Below are 25,019 nucleotides of genomic sequence, written 5' to 3' on the forward strand. Positions count from 1 at the left end.
TGGCATGGAGCCTGCTTCTCCCTCTGCCTGTGTCTCTGCCTCTCTCTCTCTCTTTCTCTCTATGTCTATCATGAATAAATAAATAAATAAATAAATAAATAAATAAATAAATAATCTTTAAAAAAAAAGTGTTAAGTTCAGGTTGTATGACATGTTACATGTTCGTTGAGAACTATTAAACTGACATTGTAAAATGAAATCTAAACACAACAGTATCACTTGGGTTCCCAGCAGGAAATAGGTGGCATGCTCAAAGGAGTAATTAAAGATAATGTAATGCAGGGATTGAAGTCAGGTTTAAGTGAACCGACAAATGATAATGAAGCACCCGGAGATAAAAAGCAGGAAACTATTATTACCGTTTGGCCTGAAGATGCAAGAAGATGGTACATGTTATTGAAATAGAACAAAAGCTAAGGCAGGGGAGAGGGGCCGACAGACAGGAGCTGTGATTCTCTAGATGGAGAAACAGAGCCATTGCCACACTGGGACCCAGCACATTCGGTAAGGAGAACATCTATGTACCCTATCCCTCATTGCTCTTGCTCTTTGATCTCTAGTTGAGGCTTTCTGTTGACCTGATCCAATCAGGGGCAGCCTACAGGGGAGCTCAGCCAGTAGTCTCTAGAGGCCAGTCCCCCATTGGCACAGCGCAGCACAGAGGAAGGTGGAGAATGAACCTGGAAGGACAGAGGGAGAATAATTAGCATGACATTTTATCATAATCAGAATCATATGGGATATAAACCTCCAATTATTCCTCACTAAGGAGCTGGTGGGAGCTCTCTACCATTATTCTACTTCTTTGAATTTCTCTTTTCTGGGTTCTGAAAGTTCTCTTTGAGTTTTTTTGTTTTGTTTTGTTTTTAAGATTTTATTTATTTAATCATGAAAGACACAGAGGTGGGGGGGCGGGTGGGGAAGCAGGCTCCATGCAGGGAGCCTGACATGGGACTCGATCCGGGGTCTCCAGGATCACGCCCTGGGCCGAGGGCAACACTAAACCGCTGAGCCATCAGGGGTGCCCTCTTTGAGGTTTTTATTCAGTTTTTTTGCTGGTGTCATTCTGTACAAGAATACAATGCAATCGATATAGCAAGGATTTTTTATTATTTGCAAAATCATCTTTTTTTTCTTTCTTTTTTGCTAAACATTGCTTAGTACTAAGACTTGAATAGTTGATTTCAATAAAGGGTTTTTCTCTTTGACATAATTCTTAATATCCTGGCTGCCTAATTTCCCCATTATGCAGGGATGGCTTTCATTAGTTGATTTAGCTGTACAGCTCTCTCCTTAACCGTCCTGCCCTCCACCTCCTGCTTATAGTCAGTATTCCACTCAGCTCAGCAATGGGAAAGGCTTTTAAAATTTTTTTGAATGTGAGAGGTCACTCTGACTGGGGTCAGATCTTGAAATGTGAGTTATTTTTAATGTAACCTCAATTATTTTAACATGTCTGCCTTCATTCTTCTCTATTCTTTATTTCTTTTATTCCAGTTCCTTTACTATAGATTTTCTTTCCTTTTACATTTACATGCAGCACTATGAATTAAATGTTGAGGGATCCCTGGGTGGCGCAGCGGTTTGGCGCCTGCCTTTGGCCCAGGGCGCGATCCTGGAGACCCGGGATCGAATCCCACGTCGGGCTCCCGGTGCATGGAGCCTGCTTCTCCCTCTGCCTGTGTCTCTGCCTCTCTCTCTCTCTCTGTGACTATCATACATAAATAAAAATTAAAAAAAAGATTTAAAAAATAAATGTTGACATGATGGTACATAATACATTGTGTTTGAGGTGGTCTTCTAGGTCAACAGATGGATTAAAAACCAGGACTGATTTTATAGTTTGCAGATCTATGTACCTCCCAAATAAACGTTTTCAGAGATGGTGGCAAGAGTTTTGTTTTGTTTTGTTTTTGTTTTCTTTACAAGTTATATGATTCTAACTATAGCTTTCTTTTTCACTCTATTCAGATCCGAAGCCAGAGCAAAGCTTCTGGGTCTGGCCTCTGTGAGGGGGATGAAGTGGTTTCTATCAATGGCAACCCTTGTGCGGACCTCACCTACCCCCAAGTCATCAAGCTCATGGAAAGCATAACAGACTCTCTCCAAATGCTTATCAAAAGGTACAAAAGATTTGTTGGAATATATATTTTCTCTTAAAGTTAGATGGGAATGACTATAGCTTTTATTAAATATATAATTTGTCATTTTTGGGGAAATTGGGGTGCTTTGTAGTAGATAAGTATAGTTAAACAGAAAAACCACCATGTTTGAAAATAGGCAATTAATTTTCTGGTTAATTGGGAATTAACTTGAAAATCTTTGTGTCATGAACTTTGTCGAAAATCTTAGGTATTTTAGAGTAGTATTTTCCTTAGAAAGCTTGTATGTTGTACATAATTTAATACTTCTAGGTCAAGATTTTGTGGTGGGTCAGGACCATTAAATTATAATTCCAGATTCACTGATGAATTAAAAATGTTTAACTTAGCTTTAGAGAACAAACTGATGGTTACCAGAAGGGTGGTGGTGGTAAGCAAGGGGGAGATAGGTGATAGAGATTAAGGAATGTACTTGTCATGATGAGCACCAGGTATTGTATGGAAATGTCGAATCACTATTTTGTACACCTGAAACTAATATTACACTGTATGTGAACTCTACTGGAATTAAAATAAAAAAATAACAGCAGTCAATTCCATAAAAAAATGTTTAGGTCTTAAACTGTTACACTGTACAATAATTTTTTATAGAAAGAGAATGCCGAGGAGAAGGAAAAGAACAACAAAACCCAGAAACAGCTCAATTTCTGCTTCTCAGTACCTCCAGTAAAACCATTTGGGAGTGGACAAGAGCAGATGGTTAGAAAAAAGTTTTGGACTATTAATGGAAATCACTTGTTAATTTGCTCTCCCCAAATACCACCTCTCCACCTAATTGCTTAAAAATGGAGTGGTAAACTTTAAACATCCAAACAAACAAAAAAACAATAAGGGCAATCACAAAAAAAAAAACAAAAAAACTACAGCATCAACATTTTCATGGTGTGCAAATCACAGTACTGTACACAGATCCATACTGACTTTGCAAGTGAGGCTCTGACCATGACATTGTAATGAATCCAGAAAGGAAAGTTTTGGCTTCCTGGAGAGTAGCCTTCAGGCAGATGCCAGAGGACAATCTCACACAGGATTGAAAGCCCTCCAATTTTGTCTTAACTCTGCAGAAACCCGACGTGCAGCATCACCCCTCTGATAATCATTCACTATTGGTTCCGTTTCTATACACATATAACATACTATGGTATGGACATAATCTTATGAAAATAAAAGAAATGTAGCACTATTCCTAGAATCTCCCATCTAAATATTTACCCATCAAGCCAATGCTTAAGCCTTTAGGATCCTATTTAATTATAAAGCTGCCATTTGCTTTTAAAAGAAAACTAACAGGGGTCTTGCCAAGTGTGGACACAGTGTTTGCCATTATCAGGCATAAATCTCTGAGGTATTTGAGGACCTCCATCTTTGTAAAGGCTTAAACACATCCCAAATAGGGGAAAACTTTTTTTCTAATTTATTCCCTTTTTAGTGTCTTCACTCTTTTAATGAGGCCAATTTCTTTGGAACATATTTGTGGTCTGGGACATTCCCTGCTAGTTCTTGTTTTGATTACAATGACTATCACTGGGAAAATCCTTAGTGATTTAAAGCAGAGCCTTAGGTACATATTTACTTTCAGAAATAAATGAACTAGTTCTCTGCTACTTTTAATAACTGGAATTTTGATTAATATTATTTTCTCTTAAGTATTTTGACTTCTGCAAAATAAGTAATTAATTGATGAGATTCAAATGCAATCTCAAATTAAAATCAGCCCAAAGGCAATCATCATCATCATCATCATGACCATTCTGAGTATCTGAACATTGTACCTATGTAGACTGAGAGAAAATGAGCATTGTAAGGTACAAATCTTTAACCTTTAGTGCTTTTATGGTTTTTATTCGTGTATATTCATTCTACTTCTACTACTAGTAAATGTTAACATTTTTCTGACCCAATTATCTGTATTATACTCTCTAAGACTGGAATAAATTCAAATGACTCTCTTCTCAGCTTCATAATTGATTGCTAACATAATTCAAAGTGATTTAATCTACTTCCATCCGAGGCCTTCTTAAATTAAAACTCTCTGACCTTTTGGTACCATCAAATTTAGTTGCATAGAGTATATTAATCATTTCCTATATAAGAAAGATCTAATTTGCTATTATCGTGTTTTTAAAATGCTTTATTATCATTTTTTAATTACCAGGAAGCTTTACAGATCATTTCCTTAGAGAAAGTTACATTTCATTTGACTATTAATTTTTTATTGTTTTGCTTAGTTTTGCTTTATTAAATGCCATCAAAAGCAAAGTTAGCAATGATTTTGAACGTTAGTCAGAAATTATGTCAGATAGATTCTAAAGTATATTCCTTTGGGTAGCCCCTTGAGTAGGAGTTCTCTTCCTTCAAATGATGATCTGGCATTAATCGGGGTGTGTGGGATCCCTGGGTGGCGCAGCGGTTTGGCGCCTTCCTTTGGCCCAGGGCGCGATCCTGGAGACCCGGGATCGAATCCCACATCGGGCTCCCTGCGTGGAGCCTGCTTCTCCCTCTGCCTATGTCTCTGCCTCTCTCTCTCTCTGTGTGACTATCATGAATAAATAAATAAAATCTTAAAAAAAAAAAAATCGGGGTGTGTGGGCAGCCCCAGTGGCTCAGTGGTTTAGCGCCGCCTTCAGCCCAGGGTGTGATCCTGGAGACCCGGAACCGAGTCCCACCTTCGGCTCCCTGCAAGGAGCCTGCTTCTCCCTCTGCCTGTGTCTCTGCCTCTTTCTCTCTCTGTGTCTGTCATGAATAAATAAATAAAATCTTAAAAAAAAAATCAGGTGCGTTTTGAGGAAGGAGGAAAGGGGCAGAGATAGACACTGCTGCTTTTTTAAAAAAACTTACAAATGTGAGACATGATGGCATCTCCTACAGCTGTTCTGTGAGTGATGCCTCTCTTCGAAAAGCAGTTCGAGTTTAAATTAGAGTTTTAGCAAGAAGTCGTTTGACTCTTAAACTGACATTGCTTCTTGCAAACCCAGATTTGCAAAACCAGCTGGGAATGGTTAAGGTCAAAAGCAAAGGATGGTGGTGGTGAGCAGAGCTGGGCTTCTTAGCTGAAAGAAAAAGAACAGTTTGACTTTAGAGATCCTGTAAGGAAGTGCTCTGACAGACAGGTTCAAATAGGAGAAGGGGAGACATCCCTGATTATAAATACTCCATGACTCAATGATTCATTGCAGCATGGAAAGGATTTCTCTTTACACAAGAGTACTGGGCTGGGGTCCACTTATTACAAAACACATGCTCACTGGAGCTTGAAAAACAGCTTCTATTTCATTCCTTTCAAGAAAGCACAGCTTCTAAAAGGATTACTTGAATTATCTGTATGTTAATATTTCTCTGAAGCTGCTGAATATGTTTACGTGACATTATAATGTTCAGACATAAACTTAGTAAGACATTGAAATGCTTTGTCATATTAGAACAAACATGGTTATTTGAAAGCACCCAAGTAATTTCAGATAAAGGACATCTGTGTAGCTCTAACCTGTGCTTTTGAAAAATAAAAGCTGAATTTAGGATGGATGTAGGTTCCACAATCTTTTGTTAAGGATTTTTGCTTTGATTTAAAGAAAAGTTTATTTGGAAGATATTTAAATAATAATATAAACATGTTGCCAACTTCTGCTTTCAAATATGTTGCAGTTGGCATTTAAGGAGGAAATATTTTGACTGTATCATGTATCATAAAAGTGTCAGGAAGTTCTTTGGCAGGTGTAATGCTCTGATTTAACCATCTGGACTGATTCTTCTGTGTGCAGACCATCCAGTGGAGTAAGTGAGACTTCCGTCTCTGAAACTGAAAACAAAACCCCTGAGCATCTCACCCATGAAGGGCATGTGGAAAGTACCACCCTGCAGATTCGGCCGGCGGCAAAGAGCCAGCACAGAGAAGTCTACGTTGCCTCGGTCAGGAGTGGGGCTCCTCGAGCTGAGGACCAAGGGAGTGGTCCTGGTTTTTCTGGGAGCATAAAAGAAGCAACAGGCCTGAGCTACCATGTGGCCCCCCAAATGCCTGACTCCCAAAGAGGACGCTTAGCAGAGGAGATTATCTTAAGGGAGAAAGCAGAAGTTGGGCAGCCAGGCCCTGTGGTTGAGCTACAACTCTCCCTTTCACAAGAGAGACACAAGGTCACGAATGTCCCCGTGGTGGCTCTCCTGGGGTCTGAAAAATCCAAGTCTCCTGAGCCAGATCCTCATGTACAACACGACCGGATTGTCCACATAAATTCAGTCCCCACTGCTGAGAAAGGGGAGCCTTCTCTGAGGTCCAGCAAGATAATCCAGATCTCCAGTGGCAAAGAGTTAAGAGTGATCCAGGGAAGTGAAGCGGGAGACACTGGGCTGCCCCGAGTGGAAGTGATACTCGACTGCTTGGAGAGGCAGCCGACGGGAGGGTGCAGGCTTCAGGCAGGAAAGGGGTGTGTGGATTCCCGGGTGGAAGGAGGGCAGTCCGAAGCACCTCCTTCTCTGGTATCCTTTGCAGTCTCATCAGAAGGCACAGAGCAGGGAGAGGATCCACGCTCAGAAAGGGATCACAGCAGACCTCACAAGCACAGAGCGCGCCACGCACGTAAGTCCTGCCTGGGCCGCTACCGGGCTATTGGAAGGGGCCTGGGATCTCAGGGCGTTTTGCTGCTGCTGCACTCACACGGACTTTTTTTTTTTTTTTTTCTTTTCTTTTTAAAGATTTCTTTGGTGTCTGTCTCTCTGTGGTTTAAAAAAAAATTTTTTTTTAAATTAATGGACAGAATAACAAATGTGAAATCGTGGAGAACACCCATTTCTGAAATGAAGGCAGTAAGTTTGCAGCTTGTTGTAGATGTAAATATATTTAAGGCATTTTCTTGTATCCCCAAAGGCACAGGAGCTGTTAAAGAAAAATCATATTATTAATGTGTCTCTTTGACTTGTCTCAGAATGTTGTAATATTGGAGGTAAAATAGCAGAGGGGAGTATTTGAAGTCATGTGGACTCTGCGTCTAAATGTCAAAAACTGTTGAGTCTGCTGCGAGAGGTGTCTTGAAAATACAGGCTCCACCGCTAATATTAAAAGCAGATCCTCATTTTGAAAAAATATCATTGTGCAGCTTGATGATGCTTGCAGAAGTGAGTTTGACAGACAAGGACATGTGGAATACTGAGCAGTTACATGATCCTCTCCATTTTAGATGTCTTCACTCGACTGCAAAGCATTTCTTCTACCTTCTAGACACACAAGTCAGTCTCCTGGGCCCTGTGGAGGCATTTAAATGTCCCCAAACGTAAAATATATTTAAATTCAAGGCCGTTTGCGGTGTTTTGTTTTACCCAGGGGAGTGATTACAGAAAGGAGAATGAAGATAAGAATATCAGTTAGGTTTATGATTTTTCTTTTCTTTTCTCTCTGTCTTTTTTTTCCTTTTTTTAAAACAAATTTTAGAATTTCATTCGAGGAGATAAAGGCTGATTGGCAAAGGCACTTGAATGTATGAATGATACACAACGGTAATGAAGTCAGTTATTCAGAGTGCTGTACTAAATCTTCTATCCTCTCATTATTCCCTTCAAAGCATATTTTTAGCATAACCATTTGTAGCTTTATTGGCAAGTGCTGTTAATCATCCTTATACTTGAAGCATCTGTATGCATCTTCACATTTATAGCATATTAAACAAGTGTATTAAGGCAGCATTCACATACTTTACATATTGGCAGTGAAGTTAGCAACAACTGTGACCGTCAATTTAATACTAAGTTGTATAACCCTGGTCAAAAAAAAGGAGTTACACTTAGTAATGATCACACTTTTTACTATTTTCTTGAAATAAAATTTGATTGCCAGGGAATATCTGTTACTTTGTTATAAAACTAATTCACTCTGATTCTGTTTTATTTTTTTTTTAAATCATGAAGTCTGACTTTGTTCCAGTGACAAAAAAACTAATTTTCAATCATGAAATATTCAGAAAGTTTTTCTGAAATTTCCATTTAACTATTTTGAAGAATTCAAAACTTGCTGGTGAATCATGCTCAGAGTCATTAAATACATGGTGACAATTAAATGATGCTATAAACCAGTTTGCCACCAATTCGTTGTTTATACCAATCATGATAAAATTAGGAATCTAAATATAAATGTGTGTTACTTTGAAACTGTCAAACTCTCATTTTAAATGACTTAATTTCTGCATCAGCTTTTACCCACAGTTAAGAGGGTCACTAGTCACATAATTTTTAAATTTCCCCCAAGACTGACACATTCTTGCTGCAACTAAAATGTCGTCATATTTCCAAAGAGCAATACATTTCAAACAAATTTATCGTGACAACTTTGTAGCTTAAATTTCTTGCATGTATTGACAATGATCCCATGTTCTGAATTATTAGCAATTATTGATTCAGTGCCTTCAATTGTTATTCATTCAGTTTTTTTAAATTTATATTAATCCAGTCACCATGAATGCAAGGACTTTAGGGAGACGTGAAATAAAAAAAAAAGAAGGAGAAGAAAGTTTAAATATTTAAATTCATTACATTGAAACACTTAAGTAAATAAGTTTCTTGCTCCCCTGCCCCCCCACCTCCACTGTTTAAAAATGCTTGGAAACAGTTTTATATTGCCATTTTATTTTTTAGATATGGAAGTACAAGGTATTTCTTAAGTAGTTTTTCAGAAAATACTATGTCCTTAAATTGTTTCCTTTTTAGTTTTGATTACATCCTATCGACTGACATTTAGTAGCCAGTGTTTACTGTTAAAATATAAAGATCCATATGCTACCTACATCCTAATCACGATAGGTAAGATGTATAGCAAGCGAAACAGACCATTGGGTAGAGTTATATATGTCCCTGTCTATCATCACGGAAGTATACATTTTAAAAGAAATAAGAAAGAGAAAGGAGATAGATTGCTTTAAAATTCAGTGGCCACGTGTAAGCGTGTTGTTTTCCATATTCACTTTCCTCCGGGAAGGTTGATTTCTGGGTTGCTAGGAGGTCTTCTCGGAATTCATCAACTCAGTGTAATTTTTGTGCTTTCCCTAGGGCTCAGGAGGAGTGAAAGCCTATCAGAAAAGCAGGTGAAAGAAGCAAAGTCTAAATGCAAAAGCATTGCCCTCCTTCTGACGGACGCCCCCAACCCCAACTCCAAGGGGGTGTTGATGTTTAAGAAGCGCCGCAGGCGGGCCAAGAAGTACACCCTGGTCAGCTACGGCACCGGTGAGCTTGAGCGCCAGGCCCACGAGGAGGAGGAGGAGGAGGAGGAGGAGGGTGACAAAGAGGAGCCTTGCGACACAGCACTTCTGGGCACGAGTGAATCGGAGGTGGAGGAAGAGTTACCGTCCGACGTCGACGACGGAGCGCAGGTTGTGAGCTTTGACTGGGATTCGGGGCTGGTGGACATCGAAAAGAAGCAGAACAGAGGGGACGCGATGGAGATGCTGCCGGACACCACGGGCAAGGGCGCCCTCATGTTTGCCAAGAGGAGGGAGCGAATGGATCAGATCGCGGCCCAGAAGGAGGAGGAGAGGGTGGGGGCGATGCCGGGCAGGGAGCCGGGTGCTGCGCAGACCCACGGCCTGGGGGCCGCGGCTTCTTACCAGAGGAAGGAGGCAGAGTCTGCAGGAACGCAGAGCTCGGTGAGCAGGAGCTACGTCGAGGTGAGCCGCGGCCTGGGCCAGCTGCCCCAGCAGAACGGCTTCAGGCCGGGGCCCGAGGCAGCGGAGGCCCAGAGGACGGGCCCGCGGAACAGAACGGCGCAGCCCTTCCCGGGGCCGGGGAGCCAGCCTGCAACGCCCCTGTCCCCGCCGCGGAGCGCGGGCAGCCCGCCGGCCGACCTCCCTGCGCCGCCGCCCTACTCCGCAGTCACGCCGCCGCCCGAAGGCTTCTGCGCGCCCCAGCCGCCCCCGTGGCCCCAGCCCGCCGCGTGGCCCCAGGCGGCCTTCTACGACTGCTCGGAGCGCATCGCGTCCCGGGACGAGAGGATCGCCGTGCCGGCCAAAAGGACCGGGATCCTGCAGGAGGCCAAAAGGCGAAGCACGACGAAACCCATGTTCACCTTCAAAGAGCCCAAGGTGAGCCCCAACCCCGAACTCTTGTCACTTCTTCAGAATTCGGAGGGCAAGAAGGGAACTGGGGCTGGGGGCGATTCGGGGCCCGAGGAAGACTACCTCAGTTTAGGGGCAGAGGCTTGCAATTTCCTGCAGGGCTCCTCCGCCAAGCAAAAGACCCCACCGCCCGTGGCTCCCAAGCCTGCCGTCAGGTCCTCGCCCTCCGCCCAGCCGGTAACTCCGGCGTCTCCAGTCTGGTCCCCAGGAGTGGCCCCGACCCTCCCTCCTGCCTTCCCCGCGTCCGCGTCCGCGTCCGGCCCCGCCCAGGGCACCGTCGTCTCCTCCATCAAAATAGCCCAGCCTTCGTCGGCCCCCGGCCGGCCCGCGAGCGCGCTCACCCCGGCTGGTCCCTTCAGGGGGCCGCACGCCGCAGTGGCCGCGCCCGGCTGCACACCTAAGGCCCCGGCCCCGGCCCCGGCCCCCGCGCCCACAGTGAACGCTGCGCACGCTGCGGCGGGAGCGGCCCGTGAGCTTCCAGCAATGAGCGGGAAAGGAGCCCAGCTCTTCGCTAAAAGGCAGTCCAGGATGGAGAAGTACGTGGTGGATTCAGACACGGTGCAGGCCCACGCCGCTCGGGCCCAGTCTCCCACCCCGTCCTTGCCGGCCGGTTGGAAGTACTCCTCCAACGTCCGAGCGCCTCCTCCCGTGGCCTACAATCCTATCCACTCCCCCTCCTATCCTCTGGCGGCCCTCAAGTCTCAGCCATCAGCCCCACAGGCCTCCAAGACAAGCAAGAAGAAGGGCAAGAAACCCCTCAATGCTCTGGACGTCATGAAACACCAGCCGTATCAGCTCAACGCATCCTTGTTCACTTTCCAACCCCCAGATGCAAAGGACGGCCTCCTGCAAAAGTCATCCGCCAGGGTCGGTTCGGTGCCAGCCACGAAGCAAGCGCTCCCTCCCCGGCCCGTGAATGCTGGCTCGCCCACTACCGCGCAGGCCTCCTCTGTGTACTCGGTACCAGCCTATAGCTCCCAGCCTTCCTACTTTGCAGAGGCCGCCTCACCAGTCAGGGCATCCCCAGTGCCCGTGGGCATTCCCACCTCTCCAAAGCAAGAGTCAGCCTCTACATCGTATTTTGTGGCACCGAGGCCGAAGTTCTCAGCCAAGAAAAGTGGTGTCCCAGTTCAGGTGTGGAAACCATCTATTGCGGAAGAGTAATCTTGTAGCCGAAGCTGAGAGTCTGCTTTGCTTGAAACAGATTGTTTGCAGTGTTACTTGAGTCCCCGAGAATGCCTAGCAAAGTCCTCAATTCACTTAATTTCAAATGTCACTTCCCAATCTGGGTCCAAGGAGCGTAGTATTTTTAACGAGTCAAACATCTATAGAACTCAGATTGACTTAAAACATATTTATCTTCTTTGCACACTTAAGAAATATGGGAGCACCCCAAAATAGACATGTGCCACTATGTTAAGTAAGCAGGATACTTAGGATTTATGCTTTAGTCACGAGAAAGACAGTGATCAGTGTTATCAAACATTGCACACAGCCTTGATGCAGCGTAATAGCTGTGTTCCTCTGGCGAAAAGGTTCAAATGTAGTGAAAATATAACCTGTATTGACTGAGATTTCCTTTTTAGGTAGTGCTTTATCTCTATTCCTAGTGTTAAGGGATAAGAACTTTATTGAGGACAGGGATCAGCTCTGGTCTGTCAACCTCAGCCACCTGTTTGATATTGCAGACAAGGTACTCTGAGGATTGTTGAAATGTTCATAGTTTAGTAAGAAGGGTAAGGAAGAGGGTGTCAGTAATTACTGAGCACTTATTATGTGTCAGGTTCTTTGCCAGATATTTCCTATGTATTAACTCATTTCGGAAGACTTCTCTCAAGTAAATGAGAGAGGGCAAGAAGGATAATGATAGAGAACGATTTCCATCTTCTCTTCCCAGTTACTTAAGAAACTAAGGGAGTGTATCTCCAGTTGCCCATGAAAGTGTAAGCTTCTGTTCCTCAGCTGAGACAAGTGGTAGAGGGGGGATAAAGGAATAACACAAAGAAGGGTGAGCAGGCTGCAGATAAAGGTACACATGACTGTTCTGTTCCCTTGGGAAAGCACGCGGTCGAGGCATGAAGGGTTGGTTGCTGGCTACAGGGGCTGATTGTGAAGCACGAGGAACCCCATGTGTGTGGAGGCCGTAGGGTGAGAACACACAATTCTTAGCATCATTTCCGAGTGACCTCACAGATTTTTTTTTTCCTTGTGTTTGTTTTGCTTTCTGACTACTGCTTCTCCCACTGTTCCTTGCAAATCTATTCTCGCATCTTCACTTTGTAATTTATGTTTGATGGACCAGGAAGATTCAGGCAAGGTTACCTTTTAAATTTGGATTGGTCACACACCATGCCGTCATCCAGCTGGCTATGAAGTTAATAATGTTACTGACAGTAAACCTGAAGACCTTTCTCAAATCTATTTTAAGTCCAAGTCTGACCAACCACGGAAAATATTCAACACGAATTAACGTAGAGAACCACAGAGCATTTTTGACAGCTCCAAGGAAAACCACCTACTCAATATAGGAGATATGTTTAGAGACCTCTTACAAAAACTTGCCTGCTCTGAGGGTACATGGTACCATTTTTATCCTCTGAAAATGTCTGTATTCCTGTTCTTTTACTGCTGTCACTGTCAACCTGCTATATTTTTCATTATCCTATTAAAATATCACTTTCTTCTTTATCTGTTTAATGTACATATGTTTAAAAATAATCTTCTCTGTATGGGCTACTCTGACCTAAGCCAATACTCTGGATTTCTCTTCTATTGCCCCCGAAATATCTGAGTTTCCTCTTGTGAGAGTATTCATTTCTCTGTATATAGTAAAAATTCAAGCTCTACGTTGTAAAACTCCAAGACAGAACACACAAAAATAATTAAGTCAGCTACAGGACAATGGGGTGGTTCTTCTGCCTTTTTTTTTTTTTTTTTAATGGAAAATCTTCCACTGCCTCTGGTGGCAGTTTACCTAGAGGTTATAACCACAGGATGTAGCTCAGTCTTCCATTTGCCTTTTTTGGGAAATCAATTAGGAAGATTAATACAGGGTGAAGGAAAAAGCAATCTATCCATTATTTAACACCATTGTTTGTATTACTTGTTCCCTTGCAAAGGAAGTCCGTTAAATGCTGTGCATTGCGCATTCTTTTCTAATAGGACAACCAAAAAAGGCTTCTTAAGGTGAAGCAGGAAAGGAGATCATTTTTATAACTTTGCATTCTTGACATAGCATTTAAAGAATAGTATGAAGTAGAGGAAAGATAATGGAACACAAAACAGTTAATTTGAGATCACCAGTTCAGATGTAGCCTGGGATGGTAATGACCCACAAGTATTCCCAGTTGTCCACTGGTTTGTGGTATGTAGGAATGAGAAGTGTTTTCAGTCCATTTCCTGTAGGACAGGTGGCAATCTTAGCAGAGCCACTATTTGGAGTTGATGACTAAACACCCCACTAGCATAACTGGGAGTGTCATAGGGTTCCCAAAAAGCTTCTAAGAAACATGCTAGGCATGCAATCAAAGTTTCCACAACTTTGACTGGGAACTGGAAGCATAGGTCTCATCTTGAATTATACGGTTCTACGTTATGGAGGAGGGGTGGGAATCCTCCCAAACTATTATCTGTGACAGAGTGTGACCACTTATGAGGATAGGGGAGTGGGAGGAAAAAGAACTGAGCTGGCCCCCTGGAGTAAGAGGGATTCCCTTTGCCTCTTCTCCTCAACCAGAGAGCCTCCTGGGAACTTGCATGCAGAATAAGCTATATGTACCATGTTTCAGGTTGGAGTTACGGGAATGATGTCAGTGTGGGAGGTGCGAGCCTTAGAACCCATGAGCTCAGCTTCCTGCCCACTGGGCACCCTTTGCAATCTGGGTGTGTTTGGCTTTGTTGTGGTAGCAGATGTTTGGTTGGTTGTGGGGTAGGAGGAGGCAGATTTTGTTTAGTTTTTAGCACCTTGCCATTTCCTCTGTCCTTTGTGAGCTTAATTTCTAGGCAGAGCACCTGTGAAGTCAGGTTTTCGTCATCAACACCATAGCAATGACCATTTACTGAGTGCCTATGTTCTGTTTGGTGCCTTATGGACCTTATCCCAAGGAATCCACTGCACGGTTCATGGGCACTGGACTATAAAATAAAATAGTCACAGTCATCACTGACTTGCTGGGGGATCTCATGCAATTTTCTCCCATGAATTTCCCCTTCACAGTGTCTCAAACCTCTCTTCCTGGACCGTTGTGCTGTAATGAGTACGCACAACACTAGATATCCTAGAAAGGGAGGCATATGTAAATCTATATACAGCATATTCCTCTCAGTCTTGTAGGAGAGTAGATTGACTCACAGAACTGGCAAGATTGGGAATCTGAGCATTGCCACTTGAGTCTTAAAACGTTTACGATTTTATTTCTAGTATTTCAATAAGAAACACATTCTGTTTAGAGAGAGAGGAAGAATCACACTGCTTCTGCATTTTGACTATTCCTTGGCAGTACAAAGCATAAGCTTTTAGGAATGTGTTTTTATAAGACACATTTGGGTTGTCATTCGGGAGCATGTAAATGTTTGTACTTCAAAATATATGTAGCACGATTGTTAATGATAACATGTATCTCACTTAATCTGCACCAGAAGCAACTCATTTAACTACAGGAACCCCAATCCGAGTTTCAAAGAGTTCTTTCAAGAAAGCTGGGGTTCTTTAATTCTAGATGGAAATGGACTTTAATTCTTTCAAGAAATGGGTTTCTTCATAGGGCAGCTGCATATCATCACACAGCCTAAATTCTAGCCTGGCAGCAAAAGTCACATCTGAGGTGTCAAAAACAAATGATCTACATTTAAAGGGTGTGGACTGGCAAACATGGGACCATTGTCCTATTTACAGGTCCTAGGTTAAAGAACTTTGAAGGTCGTTTTGCTGCTGACAGGCATATCAAACCCTGGAACTCCGTGGCACTGTCACAGGCAAGCCTCTTAAGAGCCGAGGAAGACATGGCTAGTAGCGTCCGAGTGTGGAATTAACCTTTCAGACAAAAGCCCTCGCCATGTATCCTTTCATCCAGTTATAAAGTTGAGAAGCTGCAAGCACCCGTATTCTAAGGGTGAGTTCCTGAAATCCGCTGCTGTTTTATGAGTCACAACCGGCCTGGCAGGAAGGGTATTTGAAGTCATAGTTATCAAAAAGAAGTGATTGTTTTCTGAAAAGCTAAATGCTTAAAATGCTTCCAGAGGGAAGCAGGGGGCAGCACGCTCCTTCCCTCCTAAAATCAGTGTTGTTGAGTTTGTTTTAAAGATTGCCTAAAGCTCATGAGAAAAATATATAAATTCTAAGAACCAACATTATATTCCCAGGCACACTGACCCTCACTGGTCTCATGTCCCCTTATCACTGGACTCTGGGGGACACAAAGATTCATGTAACACTTCAGTGCTACCAAGTTCGTCAACAAGTATTCTGGGAAAAAGCAGAATTGAATTCTTCTCTAGACTTCCCACCAGGGTTGGCCAAAGGCCATAAAGCAAACTAGCAAATTCCCACAGGACCCAGACACCAGACAAAATCACGAAAGAGGCCAGTCTCCGTTTCTCCCTCTATGGTTTAAGAAGAAAAAAAAAAGTACGAAAATTGTAGTCTATCCCATAGGATAGAGCAACAGGCCAATAAAAATTAGTCTTCTGGAAGAGCCCCCAAACTAGACCTATTCTTTCCTTAACATTATCAGGTACGGTCAGTTTCTTAGATTTTTAAAAAGTTAATGGATTTCTATGGTATGTGTGTTTGTACACTAAATTACCATTTGGCACTTGGAAATCACAGAGCTCACTACTCAGAGACAATTGGATGAAGAAAAAATTTAATTTGAAAACTTCAAATCCTGTCAGACATTTCTCAGATTCCTGATTTTATACCAAGTTTGATAGCTAATTAAGTGTATCTCAAGTATAAAGGAAGCTAGGTTTATACAGGGTCCTATAGTCTAAACAATTTTTTGTTATTGATACATAGAATTTATTTTACCTATTTACCTCATTCTTGACATGTTTATCTAAATTATGTATGCTTTATGACTCGTGAAATATACATTCAGGGTCCCTAATAAAAATAGTCCTAAGGACCTACTTTCCAGCCTACCTTTCTTCCTCTACCTGATAATGATAATAATACTCAAAATACTAATAACATTTATATGTGCCACAGAGGAATCCTGCTTTCACAGCCTCTACTTCTTGAGCAACTTGATAACTGTTAATAGTCTGTTTATGGAACAACAAAACAAAACAAAAAATGAGGGACTCCCACTAGCTCTAAGTTGAAAAGAAGGGTACAATCAAGGAATAAACGGAGAAAGTTTTTCTTCTTGGGAGGAAATATCAAACAGCAGAGTGTTTTGTTCTTCAGAAGACATTTTAGAAGTCAGGGAATCTTTGGTATCTTTCCTTGGTGGATTAATCTGTTTTTAAGACCACCCAAAGGCCCTGAGTCAAGTATTACAGCCCCAAATAGGATTACATGGATGGGATGGAAGCTGTGGCAGCTTTTCAAACAACCTTGTGAGACCCGGGGAAAAGACAGGAGGTGGGCGGGGGGTTCATGTATCACATTTCTACCGTGTGCCAAGAACTGTGTTAAAATCCTTCCGTAAGTTATAACAATAGCTAATATTAACTGAGCACAAATTTTGGGCCCTGATTTATGCCAAGTATCTCTCATAGAGTATCTTTTTTTCTTTTATTGAGAGGTAATCGACACATAACATTATGTTAGTTTCAGGTGTACAACATAAGGATTTGATACTTGTATTTATTGTGAAATGATAACCACGATAAGCGTAGTTCACATCTATCACTGCACAGTTACACATTTTTTTCTTGTGATGAGAATTTTTAAGATCCACTCCTAGAAACTTTCAAATATACAGTATATCATTATTAACTATAGTCACCATGCTGACCATCATATTCTCAAGACTCTTAAAACTGGAAGTTTGTACCTTTTGACTACCTTCACCCATTTCAACCACACCCCCTCCATTCCCACTGGTGATCACCACTGATTATCTCTTTAATCGGTAGTCCTTAGGAAATAGCTACTATCATTACCCCCAATTTATAGATGATAGTTTGGATTCAGAGGCACAAAGAGCGAAAAAAACTTGCCCAAGATCACACAGTGTTAATTAGTGGACTGTGGATTCAACGTGGACTTGGACTCCTAACCAATTATACTATCATTTCATTTACTTCTCAGAATGATGCTGAAAGGAAGATATTATTCCCAATTTACAGCTGAGGTGTCTGAGGCTCAAGAGAGGCTAAACAACTTGTTGGGCAATCAGTAAGCTTATAAGTAGTTGACTAGGTTTAGAACTGGACATTTGTCTGACATCCAAGCCTGGACCCTCTCTTCAGTACCACATGGTTTCCACAGTCTCATGTGGCACCAGAATACCACTCCCGAGACCTGTTAATTGTGTGTTCCCCAAACTATTTAGCAAGAGCCTACTCTGTATAGGCTTTGTAGGTGACTTTGACCATGCTGAATGACATTAGAAAGGACCCCCTTGGGCAGCCCCTGTGGCTTAGTGGTTAAGTGCCGCCTTCAGCCCGGGGTGTGATCCTGGAGCCGGGATCGAGTCCCACGTCCGGCTCCCTGCATGGAGCCTGCTTCTCCCTCTGCCTGTGTCTCTGCCTCTCTCTCTCTGTCTCCTTGTCTCTCATGAATAAATAAAATCTTAAAAAAAAAAAAAGGACCCCCTTACTTTCATAAGATTGGTCATAAAATCAGATGCTTAACATGCTTTGTTAGTATGTTGGAAGTGAAAAACAGTCTCTGAGAAAGAAGCATCTGTTTGATAAGTAAAAAAAGGTGGATTTGACAGTGTTTTTGTACTAGTTACCCAGATTCTCTTATTTTCTTATTTCAGGATGAATGGGTGATATCTGTGGGCTGAGACTAGGGAGGAATGTAACTTAAAATAAAGCAAAATTAAAGTCTCTACATAAAAGGAAGTGTCACCCTAGGCTTTGTGCCATTCTGACTAAATGTAATTCAGGGAACGTTCTTATTAAATAGTGAAACAGCACCCAGCTTGGCTTGCTACTAAACCAATAATAGCTTGAGACATTTCAACAAGAAAAATTTTAAATAGAATAATGATGAGAGAGTCACAAGCTTTCTGTGTTTCAAACAAGAATCTAAAAAATAGTTGTCGGGGATCCCTGGGTGGCACAGCGGTTTGGCGCCTGCCTTTGGCCCAGGGCGCGATCCTGGAGACCCGGGATCGAATCCCACATTGGGCTCCCGGTGCATGGAGCCTGCTTCTCCCTCTGCCTGTGTCTCTGCCTCTCTCTCTCTCACTGTGTGCCTATCATAAATAAAATTTAAAAAAATTAAAAAATATATAAAAAAATAAAAATAAAAAATAGTTGTCACTGGAATCTTAGAATTCCATGAAGTCCTCTTGGCATGTCTCTCCTGGACATGCATGGGGCAGCAAAACTTTCCTGCCACAGTGTCCTCAGTGGAGGATTTCTCAACAGTTATTTCCGCAAAGTCTTCCCAGCAAAGACATTTTCTACACCTTTGTTTTTTCCAGTTTTTTTTCTTCAGCTATGTCTCATTGTTATTTTGAAAACATCTCCCAAGGAACTAGTGTGATGGATTCTAAACATGGGTTCGAACATTCCCATCACTAATTTCAAGGAGAGAAGATGTGAACTTCTAAGTTAATTGCAAAAACCCCCTCATTATATTTGCAGGGCTTCGCTGCCTTAATTTTAAAAATCATAGAGCCACTAATGTGATAATTATGAGGGCTTACTATGTGCTAGATGCCACTCTAGATACTTAACAAATGTTGACTCTTTTAGTCATCACAAAATGACTATAAAGTAGATATTATGATCAACCCATTTTATAGATGAGAAACTGAGGTGAGGAAAAGTTAAGGAACTTGTCTAAGGAGGGGGGGATAAAGCTCAAGTTCTGACAGTCAAGCACCAGAGCGATTCACTGATCACAAGGCTATATTAGCCCTCTTGATCACAAGACAAAGATCACAGATGAAAGGAAGTGTCCATCAGAGGGATAAGCTTTACCTGTCTCAGAAATAACTCAAAAGTTACTTTAAGTCTTCTAAATCAAAGTAAGAAATATTTAAAAATCTTAAGAGTTTGATAGCCCCAAATGATAGACACTTTTAAGCAGGTACAAGGGGAGAAGAAAAGCTGTAGTTGTATTTCTGTCAGCCTATTTGCTTATAACTCAATACACGGAAGGGGGGAGCCCAACATTTTGCTAGTTACCATTGAACAGATTTGCACTAGACCAAACTCCTCAAGCACCCCCTTCGAGCCAACTAGGATCACATATTATTGCTAGAGCTGTGCTAATTTACAGGTAAATTAAGAGGAAAAAAAAGAATAGTAATGAGAAATTTCTCAAAATTTAAAAACAATAATGCAGAAAAAGATGCCCCCCACTTTTTTTAAGATTTATTTATTCATTTATGATAGACATAGAGAGGGAGAGAGAGAGAGAGGCAGAGGGAGAAGCAGGCTCCATGCCGGGAGCCCGACGTGGGACTCGATCCCGGGACTCCAGGATCGCGCCCTGGGCCAAAGGCAGGCGCTAAACCGCTGAGCCACCCAGGGATCCCCCCCTGCCTAGTTTTTAAATTTAAAAAGTCGTGGTTTGATTTAGGCGTTGCAAAAGGTAACCATTTCTTAAATGAAATTCACCTATGATTGGGTGAGACAAGGCACGACGGCCCCAGGCGTACAAAGGCACATTTTGAAGTGGGTAAGTGTGGATACAGGACCAGTTGCCTACAGCTGCATCTCGGGCCCGCCTCTGACTCCTTGGGAGATTCTAGGCAGATGCTTCTGCCTTTTTGAGCCTCAGTGCCCCTCCCTCTGACATGAAGACAATAATGGGTGCATATCATAGGTTGTGCAGATTAAATGAATCCATAGTGTTAGGCGTATAGACCGGCACCTGGCACAGTGAAAGCATTCAACATGTGTTAGCTACTCGTGTTAGTGCAAAGGCCACTTAACAAACAACAGCTACTATTTCAAAATCTTCCAAGGAGGAAAACACGCACACACACACACAACCATTAGAGTGGTTCTTTTGGTTTTTGTTTTTTGTGTTAATGTGAATCCCAGTTTTAGGGATCTAACACAACTAAAATTAAAAAAGCAGAAGCAGTGTCTGTATAAATCTCCCATTGACAAAAGCAATCTTTTCTCAAGAGGCTTATCCTGAAAAGTCATTTTTCTCTTCTATTTTCTTCTTACTGAGCTTTTATATGTCGGTGTTCCTCTCTATTCAGCCTGTTGGAAATTTTTTTTCTTCTTTGTCTTCATCTATTGTCCTAGCATTGTTAAAATGGTATATAAAATGAGACCAGGATTCAACAAGATGGGACAATTTTTTTTTTTTTTTTTAAAGAAACTGTAACATCAGCTTTGAGACTCCACTATAAGGGACTTCATTCTATTCAAAGTATCCATGTTGGATAAAAAGCCAGTGTGGTGCACTTAGCAATATAAAGAGAATTCTTAAGGGGGAGGATGCTTGTAAATATATATTCTCAAATTTGGGTCTCTGGTCTCCTGAGAAAGGTTCTGGTAGGATCGTTGAAGCTTAAGTAGGCCTGTCTTACGGAAAGTGGAACAGCTGGCCAGCCGATTCCCGAGGCCACCCCAATTCAGGCCTGCAACATTTGGGGCTCTGACATAACCTGGCTGACCTTGGAAGGCGCTGCAGACAGCTGTTCTTATCCCTCCTCCCCAACACTGTCCCAGGACAAAGGGTCAGCAACCTGGCCTTTTTAGAGTAATTGATCCCCTTGCCTGAGAAGCATGAGCAGTTTCCAAAAACAGAGTGAACCCTTTCTCTGAACAGAGCAAACTCCCAGTTCACAGAGCAAGTGATGAAAAACAATTCTCAGAAGTTGAGTGACAGCTGGAGGGAGGAACCTAGAATTCCAGCTGCCTTTCAAACCCAGGGAATATTCGTGGGTTTTCTGGTGTGCCTCTAGAATCTGAGTCAGAAGTGGAAGTCAGAACTAAGCTTGAAGGGGGGAAGAAATCAAAACAAGCTGGGATGCTGAAAATTTTATCTGAATCCCAAATCACTTTTGTTTCATACCCATTTAAATTGATTTAGTTCTGTTTTCCTTTTATGCCATTTAATTACATTTTTTTTCTTGTAAAGTAAAAAATGACTTTCTTGAATTACATACCCCTTACTTCTGTTTTCTCCTAACATATCCCAGATGGGTAAAGAAATATTCACAAAACCATCCTCTAGAGCCAAAGATCACCAAAGAATAGGCTGGATTAATATAAATAAAATGCTAAGTGTCATGCCAATCCTTCCATAATTAGGTTTTGTTTTTCCTTATATCACACTCAAGAGTATATTGATAGTCTGGCCCACTGGGCACCTTGTTAATGTTTATCAGATGGTGCCAATTATAATTCTTCATAAAAGGCAAATAAGCTAACTGGATTTTGAATTCTACATTATGAGACACCTAGTGAAATGTTACAGCTCAGAGTGGGCACTATCATTGAAATAAAAAACAAAGCAAAACACATCACTTAGAATTTTTTATTTTAATTTTACACTTCAGTTTACCAACTAATAAGATTTATTTTATATACAGCACTTTAGTTTTAGCCAATCATTGCCTTCAGAGTGTTCTAACACACAGTTTTCCAACTTTTGCTCCCAGACAGAAATTAAGACCTCCCCACCTTCTCTCTCCACCCCCCACCTCTCCTCACCCCAACCCCACTGTGGAAATTCTGATTTAGTAGGTCTGGGTGGGGCCCAGAAATTTGTTCTTGTAACATACACTCCAGGTTTTCTGAAGCTAATGGTTGTGAACCACACTTTGAAAAACACTTTTCTAACACACAAAGCACTTAGGTCAACCTTATTCTTTAAAACCTGTAAAGTTTTCCAGTGTATCCAGTCAGACACGGCCAGACTTGTAAACTGCGCCTGCTTTCAACTGTCGGTGCTTTGTCTCAAGCGAGGAGGTATTGAAGCGAGGATCCTGCGGGCTTCATCTCAAAGGTCCAGCAGGTGGCAGCAAACCCTCTTCCCGCTGGGCAGGTGCGCTTTGCAGCCAGCCCTTGGAAAACTTGCGAATAATTTGCTCTAAACATGCTTTTTATTTTTTTAAATAGAAGAATAAAGAGGGCTTTCAGATGAGATTTTATCTGACTCCCTGCTTCTAATCAAGGCTGAGAGTAAATATTTCTAGGAATAGAATGATACAATTTTATCATCTAGAGAAGGGACTGTACAAAGTTCCTTGGCTATTTTTTTTTATCTCTGGGGAAAGGGATTGATTGTGTGACATCCCTTGGCTGTAGGGCAGTAGAGTCTGTTATCTCCCATCAAAAATGTTCTTACTAATAACTAACTTAAATCTCTCTGGCAGTAATGAAAACATTTTTATTTTGGGATCTAGGCTAAAGGAGATTTTTGGAGCACTTTGAATGCTAATTAGTCTTTAAAAAATAAAACAAATATGATTGTAAAATTTTCAAAACCAAAACAATATATATATCCATGTACTTTAAAGACCACAGGGGAAGATCCCAATGTTTTTGCTAAGCCTCTCCGTTTTGATGATCAGATGGTGTGGTTGATTGACAAAATGCAAAATCAATCAGAGGCTGCTTAACTACTAGGAGATTGTACAGAACAAAGGGACTAGTAGACCCACTGAGTAGCAGCTTTGATCCCAACAAGACTATTGTTTTCAGATCTTTGATGCACTACAGTTTATTTCTAAAACGAAAAAGGATGGTGACCTCTGGAAGTTCCATAATATGAGATGGATGTTTGTATATTTACCAGTGGGAGCAGAAGAGACCAACAAGATGTAGGAGAGCTGAATAGTTGAGGAATTTATGGTGTGGAAAGAGTAAATGTGTCTATTGATGAAACAGAAGAGTTACAGTAATGGACACAATACAAGAAAGTAAGTTTCAGTTTAACTTAAAACTTCAAAATCTTGTGGGGGAAGAGATGGGGAAGGAATTCATATTTGTATTGGACATATAAAATGTGTTAAGAGCTTTAATACACATACTTAATTTAGTTCTCAAAACAACCTTATTTGGAGGAAAATTATAATTTTTTAATTGATAAGAAAACTGGAGCTCAGAGAGGTTAAGAAAATCGCCCAAAGGCGCACAGCCAGTCTTAAGGCAGCAGACCCACCAGCTGATTCCAAGTTTATCTGTTTACATAACCTGTGCTTGTCCCACTACAATGCCTATCAGGTGTGTGTTGTAAAAGGAACTCCTGAATCACACTGAAGCTTGATTGTAGATCTCAAATCCCTTCCACCTCTGAGATTTTATAATTTACTATATAAATATCTTCTAAAATAGCGTGTTTTTAGGTTTTGTGAGTATTTTGACGTCATTCAATACTTTTTAAAAAGCAAGGTCAGTTTAATACCTGACAAGACAAAATTCGTTTTCCTTATCCCTTTAATTCTGAGATAACACATCTTAAAATTAAATACATCATTTTTCTGAGAAAAAGCAAGCTTAGTCGAGAATAATTTTTTTTTCTTCGAGCCCTGACTAGAATGATTTGCTTCGGTTCTAGTGTCTGTAATGTGTAATTATAATTCCTCCTGACTGTTCTTGAAATATACATAGATCCTTCCTGAGAAGGGGGAGCACTGCGAAGCGCAGAGGGACCACCTCTGAGGTCCATGAGGCACCCTGAAGTAATGTGAGAAACAGCTGGCAATGCTGGCAAGCAGAATTTCCAGTACCCTTTGCTTATCGTTTCACCTGCATCATGAGATCTCTGTCCTTTGCTGTTAAAATACACATGTTCCATTGTACAAAATTATGTCAATTGTACTGTACATTCATACAGAAAGCAATCTTTTATAAAAAAGAACCAGTTAGTATTTATCTTCTTTGCTTTCACTGTTCAACCTCTGTTTTGTTATCCTCTTGCTTTGTTTTCTTAACTTTCTATAACATTCTACCTAGCGCTGCCAACCATGGTCAAACTCAAAACCCTGTCTTATGAATGGTGCATAAATGTTTAATCATTACTGTATCATGTTGGGGATGCACTGCATTGTCAGAATTCATCTGGTCTCATGTAGACTTCATTTTTTGCAAAAAGAAAAAAGTACTGATCTAGACTGAACTTTATTTAGCAACTCATAACATCAAAGTCACATTTCACCTGGGAATAACTGACCTACAGTGATAAATTGTAGGCAATCGCCCCCCCCTCCTTTGTCCCTACCTCCTTCAGGCTCTCTCAATGAAAGAATTTGGAAATAACTTTTCTCTCAGCTAAAGCATACACAAAAGCCCTACCCTAGGTCATACCCATGTATGATTCCAGATGGTCAATGACTGCTGATCTACTATATATATATTTTAAGATTTTATTTATTTATTCATGAGAGACATAGAGAGGCAGAGACATAGGCAGAGGGAGAAGCAGGTTAGGATCCTTCGGGATCATGCCCTGAGCCAAATGCAGACACTCAACCACTGAGCCACCTGGACATCACTCTACTAATTTTATATATATATTAAATATATAGATTTAATTTGTTTATTCATGAGAGACACAGGCAGAGGGAGAAACAGGCTCCATGCAGGGAGCCTGATGCCAGGACCCCAGGATCATGCCCTGAGTCAAAGGCAGATGTTCAACCGCTGAGCCACCCAGGCATCCCTAATTATA

At 41.6% G+C, this 25,019-nt stretch overlaps 1 protein-coding gene across 6 annotated transcripts in view; it reads left to right on the forward strand.

Annotated features, from left to right (window-relative positions):
- The window catches only part of SYNPO2 (synaptopodin 2), a 181,449-nt gene that overhangs the window by 139,291 nt on the left and 17,139 nt on the right, over positions 1 to 25,019 (forward strand). For 5 of the 6 annotated variants that reach the window (XM_072810458.1, XM_072810459.1, XM_072810461.1 and 2 more), the window contains exons 2-4: positions 1,972 to 2,123; positions 5,921 to 6,732; positions 9,189 to 11,383. In XM_072810458.1, the coding sequence (XP_072666559.1) occupies positions 1,972 to 2,123; positions 5,921 to 6,732; positions 9,189 to 11,383 (3,159 nt within the window). Of the gene's footprint in view, positions 1 to 1,971; positions 2,124 to 5,920; positions 6,733 to 6,813; positions 6,960 to 9,188; positions 11,384 to 25,019 lie in introns of those variants that run through there. The other variant, XM_072810463.1, reaches the window with a different exon arrangement.

This window comes from Canis lupus, chromosome 33 (assembly GCF_048164855.1).
Source record: "Canis lupus baileyi chromosome 33, mCanLup2.hap1, whole genome shotgun sequence".
Lineage (NCBI taxonomy): Eukaryota > Metazoa > Chordata > Mammalia > Carnivora > Canidae > Canis > Canis lupus.